General features: G+C 37.8%; 2 protein-coding genes across 3 annotated transcripts in view; one reads left to right on the top strand and one right to left on the bottom strand.

The window, feature by feature from the left end:
* Nucleotides 1-3,100, bottom strand: part of PNKP (Polynucleotide kinase 3'-phosphatase) — a 41,084-nt gene extending 37,984 nt beyond the window's left edge. Inside the window, exon 1 of one of the 2 annotated variants that reach the window (XM_067112571.1) lies at nt 2,575-3,100. The gene's annotated coding sequence lies outside the window, so the exon portion shown is untranslated. Of the gene's footprint in view, nt 1-1,718; nt 2,489-2,574 lie in introns of those variants that run through there. The other variant, XM_067112574.1, reaches the window with a different exon arrangement.
* A 3,959-nt stretch (nt 3,101-7,059) lies between these two features.
* Nucleotides 7,060-10,000, top strand: part of Gclc (glutamate--cysteine ligase) — a 67,145-nt gene continuing 64,204 nt past the window's right edge. The window contains 1 exon segment of the mRNA XM_067112566.1: nt 7,060-7,322. Within this exon segment, the coding sequence (XP_066968667.1) occupies nt 7,173-7,322 (150 nt within the window). The 5' untranslated portion in view covers nt 7,060-7,172.

Below are 10,000 nucleotides of genomic sequence, written 5' to 3'. Positions count from 1 at the left end.
ATATATATATATATATATATATTAGAAATAATCAACACACAATCACGTATGGAACAGAAATAAATTTCTGACTCACATCAGGACTGAACCCAGGTCTTTCAATTGAAAGGAAAGGGCGCTGCCCAATAGGCCATACAAGTCATAAAAGAAGTTGGAACCTGAGTGCCCCTGCACCGAAGGGATTACCTGGGCAAGCTACTCCTTGCATTCCAGCAAGTTTTCCCCAACTTCCCGGCTCAGCAATGACCCAGCATTTCATTCAAATTATCCCTTCTGAGTGAATATGATAGAAATAATCAACACACACTCACGCGTGGAACAGAAATAAATTTCTGTATCACATCAGGATCGAACCCAGGTCTTTCAATTAAAAGCGAGTCAGAAATTTATTTCTGTTCCACACGCGATTGTGTGTTGATTATTTCTATCATATTCACTCAGAAGGAATAATCTGAATGAAATGCTGTCAGTTGGGTCATTGCTGAGTCGGGAAGTTGGGGAAAACACGCTGGTATGCCAGCAGTTAGCTTGCCCAGGTAATTCCTTGGGTGCAGTGGCACTCAGGTTCCAACTTTTTTTTATGACTTGTATAGCCTAGTGGGCAGCGCCTGTCCTTTCAGTTGAAAGACCTGGTTCAATCCTGATGTGAGTCAGAAATTTATTTCTGTTCCATACGTGATTGTGTGTCGATTATTTCTAATATATATATATATATATATATATATATATATATATATATATATATATATATATATATATATATATATATATATATATATATATATATACTGTACATATACTGTATATATGCATATATAGCTTATTTATAAGTATTTTAATATATATATATATATACTATATATATATACATGTTTATATTTATATATATAATAATATATATATTTATATGTATATGTATACTGTATATATATGTGTGTGCGCGCAAGCTCGCGCGCGCCTGTGCACGTGCTACTTTTTAATCTGAACGAGAGCATAACGTCAAAATAAAAGAGTAAGGTGAATGACTGATTACGGATGCGTTTTGGGAAAAGACACACACAAAAACCTTCAGCGTTTAGAGATGTTACTGTTGTCGCTGAATTCAGCGAGCAAGCTTCAGCACGGGTTCTTCAGGGCCTCACGAGCAAAACCTGTGATAGCGAGAGTGTTTCAGGAATCCAAAAAAAGAAGAAAACAAGGGGGTCAAAAGGCCGGTAGGGAATTCCGAACTTGACGCAATAGACTCACGCGCTACTTTTTAGTCTGATAAGGGAAAGGGGGTGAAGGACGCAGTCGCTGTTAATGATATTAAGAGACCGAAAGAAAACGCAGTTCAGCAACGAGCACCATAGCTTCTGCTTGAGCATATTGTTTCAATAAACACAACTGTCAACTGTTTTATCTTTAGTAGCTAATAATCTTACTTTTGCTATTTTCGTTTTTCTTCACCTTTGGATGTGACTTTTACTCGGTGGAAGATTGCTTTACGAGAGAGAAAATCACGTAGGTCCACGATATATACATATAGTATACACACAAACCGGTCGTCACAGGATATTTCCAGTACAACTGCGATGAACAGAAAGTCAATATCATATTTGTGAGCTTTGCTGTGTACCTTAGACAGGACCCATATACACAGCGTTGACCCTGACATTCCACATACTAAATGATATGCTGGTATTTGTCACGAATACTGCTTCTTAGAATTGACTTACTTTGTCGAAACAAAATATCTCCGATTATGTGTTTTCTATGAGGTTCCAGTAATGCTTCTGTTAGCCAGTCTGTTCCTCTCCACTTCTTGCTTAAATCACTTTGATATTTACTTTTATTTTACACTTGAAATCAGTTAATTATTGCTTTAGATGGTGCATGTTGGCAGTTTATATAACATTTTAATTTATTTCCCTATTTACTGGTTTTAAAAACAGAATGTTATAGGTAAGACCGGAGGAAGAAGGGAAATATTCCACGCTTGGCTGTGGAGGCAAAGAAATTCCATGAGCCACGCAACCTCAAGATAACTGATATTCAGAGTAGACAAAGCGCAACTTCTCTTCGTGCTTTTGTTGAGAGCTAACCATAGAACCAACGCCACATTAATAAATTAAGGTACGTTTCTGTTTATCACCATTGCTCCCCCATTAAAGCTATTGCTACTGAAAAGTACAATTTCACTTGACATCGTTGACATTTTGAAAGTGACTGACTGAAGTTCGGGAAATCCTATTAAGCTCAAAAAGAGACCAGCGGAATAGAAACGACATTTTGGTCTTAAGATGGTGTTAATTAAGTTTTTATTTTAAAAAAATTATTTTACATCCCTTGGCATCATGGTCAAAACTGGGGGCAAAACTGGCGTTAAGTATGTTTGCGCTTGTGTAAATCACTTTCATAAACACGCATGAAAAAGCACAAAGCTCGTATGCAAGACGCTCAACGGAGCCGGAAAGCGTTATCGTATGACACAGCAGCAAAGATAACTGGATAATGGCTTGTCTGTTATAGTTATCTTTCATCCTCCCGAGGACCTATATTACACAAGTCCAAGTTTAATAGAGATAGGCTTACCTCTGTTATCATCAAGTGCACATCGTAGCTCTCACGACAGGAACAAAATTCCACTTGTTTGAAGTACACTAGAAAGCACGTGAACGGCGAAATCACGTGCTGATGACAGGTCCTGGGGCTGAACCTAGATCGGGAGGACCAGCTCAGAGCACGTGAGATACAGGACGCCGGACCAGCATTAATAAAATCTACTTAAACATCGCCCATCCTTGATAATCATTGTGTACTCTTAGTCCTGCAACATCTGTTCCTTCTTCTTTTTAGGTGGATAGGGCAAGAAAAGCAATACTGTCAGCAACTGAGATGACGCTTAGACCGAGCGGCATGTAAGTCAAACTGAGGAGTGAGAACAAATGAGAGAGAGAGAGAGAGAGAGAGAGAGAGAGTATTGGACTTCCTCTCAGCTGACAAGCCGTTCTCTTAAACGATAAGCTTAAGAGAAAATCACCCAATTTTGAATTTGTGAATGCAGGACTGTTAGGAAAAACTGATCGCATCAACAGACTCTAGTGTTGACAATTCCTATGCTGTATTTGTGGGACGCGAACCAGGCAGCCTGCGGTACAGTAATATCTGCTTGAGAGAGAGAGAGACCATACCTGCGTATAGGATCTCTAAATTAGCAGTTTTAATGTTTGAGGGTTTTAATGTGTATTGCATCAGCAATCATCGTTAATTATGAAAAGCCAAGCATCTACCCAGTTGGGAATTTAGAGCTGTAAGCTCAGCGGGCCCATATACATATCTGTGTGTGTGTGTGTGTGTGTAGAGCTATAAGCTCTACAGGCCCACATTAAGTAAAAACATTCAAGTTTTCATTACAAATTGTACTCAGATATCTCCTCATAGATATATATATATACACACATATATACACACACACACATATATACACATACACACACACACACACACACACACACACACACACACATATATATATATATATATATATATATATATATATATATATATATATATATATATATATATATTATACTGTATATATCAACAAACCTCCGTGAACGAAGTTGGTGGGAGCTTACATATTTATTTTTTCATCTTTTAACTTGTTTATCTACCATCTTTTGTTTACCCTTTGGGGAAAGGAATAGTGAATTATATTTTGCTATGGCTCTGCATACGGGTATAGGATTAGTATTTATTTATTTATCAGTGTACTTCCATTTTTTGTGTTTTCTATCAAAATATTAATTATATATTTATCTTGAATGTGATGAGGGGGCGACTTTTGGCCTGAGAGAAAGTTTACGGAATTTGCAAAAGGACCAGGAATCAAGGATCAAGGATCTGGGACACTGCGAAATCGGGCCAAATTGGAGATTTTATCTATTTATTTATTTTTGAGGTCCTTCACGGTAAAATCCAACCTTATGTGTGCCATGAAAATCCTCCAACTCGTCTGATTCGATGCGAATCCGGCAATACATTATTCACCGGAATCCGTAAGTGTAGGCTGAGGTGTGCAATCATCGAAGTGCCCTCTTGATAAAACATTCGTTATGAGGAAAATGACATTCTACACTTGGTCGTTGTATTATTCGGCTGCTTTCTTCACGTTAAGAAACGAAGATTAATGACGAAATCAATAAGCAACGTTCCTTCCTCGTTAAGACAGGCTTCATCTGGTATGCAAGCATATTGATAAAAGCGAACTGCTAAAATGAGTCCTGGGGGCAGGAGGAAGAGAAGGGGGTGATCCCGTGGGAGGAGCATAGGTGGCGGGCTGTGATGGTTGGGAGCAAGGTCTAGACCTTGGTTGGAAGAATCGTGCTATTGGGGGAGGGTCTCTCTCCCGCCGTTCATTGTCGAGGAGTAGGGATGGAAGGCGGCACCAGCCGTTTCCAGGAAGGGGTCGGCGAACTTGGCGGGAAAATCTGCACCAAGCCATATTGACCTGGAAGATTCCACGATGACGTTTTAAACCAGGGATTTGGTTCGATTATATGTCTGTCATTTTACGCATTCCGTCAGTCTTTTCCATTTGTGCCTTTCCTGGCTTTGGTTTTCTGTCTTTTTCCATTTGTTTTCAGTTTTTGCCTTTCCTGATATATGTGTGTGTGTGTGTGTGTGTGTGTGTGTGTGTGTGTGTTTGTCCCCGTGTGTGTTTTTTTGCATCTGTAGATATGGCAGTTCATTTACATACGTTTTTTCACCTTTCGAAATGCTGCTTGTTTCAATTTGTCCTGAGGGCGTATACTGTATTGTCACTTTCTTAAACTTTCACTATGGTATTCTTTGCGTTTAACCGTTTTTCATTCGATCAGCAGTTTCCGGTTTATTTCAACTGATATATCTGGGTATAAATTAACGACCTACTATATACCTCCTAGGCCTATGTTTCCGACTTGCCGGTTCTGAAATTTTGGTGTTTGACAGTTCTTGGTTTTTTCCGTATCTCTGCTCGTTTATGAACTTTTGTTTTCTTTAGTTTTGCCTTTTAATATATATACAGTATATATGTCTTTAGAACAGAACTCCTCGGAGTGTAAGGATTTGTTTTTTCCCAAGAAACAGTAGCTAAGATTGAGATTTCTTCGGAAAAGATACCCTTCGGTGATCTTCCAAAGATCATGTTTCACAAGAGATATTCTGCTTAACACTTGTGTGGCAGTGTCTTTGGAAACAGTACTTGAGTCCTTTTATTTTATTTTATTTTATTTTATTTTTTATTCCATAAAATTGTGGATTGCAAGGTAAGGCACCCGAAGTTACGAAAACAACTTAACTTAAATTAAACACAATTGTTCTTTATTTATGGTAACCTTCGAAATGTTTACCGCCTCTTGCTTGTGTTTTTGTTTATGTTTATGTCTTTTGTTTGTGTTATGATATTTACAGTGTTTTGTTTATGTTTTTACATTCATCATTAAGAAGCAGGAACTAAACACAGTTCCCATTTTGCGCGTAAACTGGCAGCTACCAAACCTGAGGGGCGCGGTAGTAGTCTTCAGTTTACATATGAATAAAGGATGATATGCTTTAATCTTGACGAAGATTTAAATCTTGTGAACCAGGGGTCCACTATTATACTTTTTTTTTAAAAAGCCATTGTACTTACTCATTTATTATAGTTCATCGTGTAAATTTGAAGAAAACGAATCAAGCGCATTATATTAAAGAAAACGAAACCACGTTCTTAGGGGCTGCTTCTCTTTCATTGCAACTAAACAAGAGCAATAAAGTTGGTTTAGAATTAGGCCCCTTTCTTCTGGGTCTGTAATTTTCCATTACAATTTAATTTCATTTTATTAATTTAAATGTAAAGTTTTTGTAAGTACGTTTGAATGGATCTGATTTGTGCTCATAACTTTACCTTTCGCATTTTAAAACAAGGTAGTTTTTCTGCCCTGGTTAGAAATTCAAAGTCAAAACCGGGTAAGTAAAATAAAATTCCTCCAATCTTCATTTGTTCTTTGCTTTTATAACGAGAAATTGCAATTTTACTTTACAAAGAACTACAAGAGAAAATACATCATATACTGTGGCTATGAAGACGACAGTTTGAGATTAAGGTATTATTTGGTAATTAATTTTTCTGCTCTGATTACAAAGCTTGTTCTTGTCATACCTGACCTCGGGTATGTGTGTATGTCACTTATGTATCGGTATTTAATATATGAAATCATAATATCATGTATAATCACAAACATACTTAAGCTTACGTTAAAAATATAGGTTTCGATTCTTGGTTACATATTGATTTTTATGTTATTCACTAGCCAGTGAAGCCCAAATATCAACTGCAGACTTTTAGTAATGTTTCTTTCACATACCGGTTCCACATTTCCCCCTAGTGCTGCATAAAGGCTGCTCAAGACTAGTAAATGTCAAAGCATTTTAACATTCTTTCTCTCTCTCTCTCTCTCTCTCTCTCTCTCTCTCTCTCTCTCTCTCTCTCTCTCTCTCTGTGTGTGTGTGTGTGTGTGTGTCTTAGGCGTTGTTTCTCCGGCAGACTTTGTGATAATTAAAAAAATTCTGTAAGAATCAAAATTTCTAGGTAAATATAAGTATAAACAGTTCTGATAAAAATAAAACTAGACATAGACAGCCGGTTTTAATGATTCAGGGAGCGATAGGCATTGATTAAAGAGAGCCGTAGACGAGTGTTTGGTGGTTTGTGGCAATGATTGGCTTCGTTCATTCCATTCTGAAAAAGCGGCGGCAAAATACCGTTTTCGGGGCTTCTCGCAAGAAAACGATACTTGTTTTTTGAAATGTCATGCCAAGTCCTTATAAGATTCGAATATATGCTTTATGCAAAATTTATTTATGTTATTGAAACCTTTCGCTCAAATGGAGGCACCGACTGGACCAATCTTCTTCAATCTTGACAACTCAACGACTCCCAGCATAGCGTTTCAACGTTTGTTTTTCCTTTGAACGTGGAGTGTGCAAACAGTTTACGTCAGAATACGTTTACATATTGAACGCTGCACCGGGAGGGAGAGAGCCAAAGCAGACGACATTCACTCGCTCGCACACCGAAGGCCAAAATCAGTTTTCGGTCTCATTTCAGTGTGCGGGCTGCAGTCGCCGTATCAGGACGTAGGTTTTGTTGCACCTCAATTGCTGTGATGGGTCTCTTGTCTGAGGGCACACCGCTTAGCTGGCCGGAAACCAAAAAGTACTCGCAGCACGTGCGTGATCATGGAATCGAGCAGTTCATCAATCAGTTCCATCAGTTAAAGGGCCGACAGGGCGATTGCCTCAAGTGGGGAGATGAGGTAAGGAAAACAAACTCGTGTTTCTCTCACTCTCTTGGGTCTGGAGAGAGAATCCACCTCGCACGCTTAGGGTTTTGTGATCGTTCTCCATTATCTTTAGGTTGATAATGCGATAATTTTTTGTTGTCATGCATCTCGAACCGTTGCACGTGATAGTGTGTTGAGTTTGCACGTGAATGCTAGTCTTCTTATGGGAATTATTCTCCGATTAAACGGGTATATCGATGATATGAAACAGCTACCGCACATGGCCGGATACCTAGGTGCCGGTACGCCGACGTTTTTCCAACGATTTTTATGTTGGCACGCATAAGCTACAGTATTGATTAATGTGGAGACGTTATTCCAGATAAGAGTTTTTCCACAGTACTAGTCCATTATGTCGTATGTAGTAACTGTAGGTTCGTTTCATTGTTATGAAATCATGTTTTGGTGTAGCACAAGCATCGATTCCGTAGAGTAGGCTGATAAAAATATCTGGACCTCTCTCACCTGTGTGGCATTTTTCCAATACATACTATTTCTATTTTAGGCAGTCCCATTATGTTGGCTAGTAATTGAAAATTTAGAACAATTTTAGATGCAACGACTGCACAGACACAGGTACAGATTTTTTTTGATGAAATTATTTATAGATTATGCTGATGTTACCTACATCCAATTAGTATGTGTGTACGTGCGCGCATTCAGTTGAATGATTGATTGATTTCTCAAATACTAGAACCAACCACGGCTCATCTGTGGAGAAAAGGTGAATAGATGGCAGAATACAATTTACCATTATTATTATTGTTATTTCGGAATAAGACGAAGACTATTTAAATTGCCAGTAAACTCCAAGGAAGTTGCCCATACTTGAAAAAGTATAAAATGGAAACAAGCCGTGAAAATAACAACGAATGGATAAATAAATCTGAAAGTCACTTCCTGAAGAGCCTTCCGGCTTTAGTAGCGGCGAAATCGCTGGAAGATGATGACGGTTAATTTGGGGATGGTTTCATGATCCTTATTAATCTTATCGCTTCTTGGTAGACCTAACCTGCTTACGTTTTATTATTATTATTATATTATTATTATTATTATTGATTTGATAATAATAAAGTAACTGTTATTACTTTTATGTTGAAAGTAGAATAAGAACGGATGTTTACTTGAGCAACGTAGTGTGGCACAGGCACTCCTATAAGAGATGTTCCGTACTGTCTTTGGTGGAATACGATAACTTGCAAATGTCACTATTCTTTTGGTGAGGATTGTGGGTAGTAGTGTGTATTAGTTTTACACTCTCGGGCATACACAGCCTAGTACTTACACCGTGTGTGTGTATGTATGTGTTTGTGTGTGTATTTTTAGGAGTAAATTCAGTACTGTCAGAATTTTTTAAGAGTCTGACCCAGATGACATCCTCCCTAATTCTCCCTTCCCTCTCTCTCTATCACCTCCCCTCTATTCTCTTGAGAGAGAGAGAGAGAGAGAGAGAGTGGGAAACTTGGCTTGCGTACGCCTATGATGAGTCTCAGTGAGCCATGCGTGTTAGATTAGTGTTTATTTTTAGAGGTTGTCTGAATAATTTCTCTACACGGGTTTTACGTAGACGACGGGTAGATATTTTACTGGACGTTGTTTCAGCTTTCAAGTGTGCGTGCGTGTATTCCTTGTAATAGGCTGGTAAGGGAGTTATTCTCGTTTATTGATTGTTATTTTAATAAAAATTAGGGAAAAGCCCACAAAACCCTTTAATTTGAAAAACAAGCTTGCACTGAATGGGAGAATGTATAGATAATCGAATATAGTTTCGTGTCAGAAATGTCTGATTCTCTTTTCCTCTATGCTAGCCGTTATTTCTCTTATTAAAGTCGCTTTGTAGTATGTATATATATATATATATATATATATATATATATATATATATATATATATATATATATATGTATGTAAAGATACGCTAAATAAAACGTGTACTTCAGTATATATATATATATATATATATATATATATATATATATATATATATATACACACACACACGTGTGTGTGCGCGTGCGCGCAAACTTAAAGCAATTGCTAAATAACTGCATGTATGTATGTAAAGATATTGCTAAATAAAACGTGTCCTTCAGTGATATCTATATATATGTATATATATATATACACGTGTGTGCGCGTGCGCGCAAACTTAAAGCAATTGCTAAATAAACGTGCATTTCACCGTGGCAGTGACTTTGAATTCCATCTTGACTTCACATTAAGTGGTGATGCAAGAGAAGAGTCTTCATGAGCAATGTGCAAGTCACTGTATCTTATTTAGGCAAGTCGGTAAATAGCGTCGGCTGGGGCATTATTCATTTAACGGACGGTGAGAAGGAGAGATGCTACAGAGATGTCACTTTTGCACACACGTGACGTTTCACGAGACTCTCTCTCTCTCTCTCTCTCTCTCTCTCTTCAGAGCTTCTTATTGGGTTTAAATGTTTTCTTTCTCTTTTTGTTGAGGAGGTTCACATGAGTCTAGTGGCACAGTTTATTTGTTTTATCTAAATTATTCTCCGGCATTTCCCTCTCTCTCTTTTTTTTTTTTTTTTAGTTTATGCTCTACCAGTTTATTACCTTATTTGGGGCTGTTTGTTTGAACTCGATCAAATAACGATGCAGTTTGGATGCACTGCACAGTTATTTGA

Source organism: Macrobrachium rosenbergii, chromosome 12 (assembly GCF_040412425.1).
Source record: "Macrobrachium rosenbergii isolate ZJJX-2024 chromosome 12, ASM4041242v1, whole genome shotgun sequence".
Taxonomy (NCBI): Eukaryota; Metazoa; Arthropoda; class Malacostraca; order Decapoda; family Palaemonidae; genus Macrobrachium; species Macrobrachium rosenbergii.
This window is presented reverse-complemented; position numbering and strand designations above follow the sequence as displayed.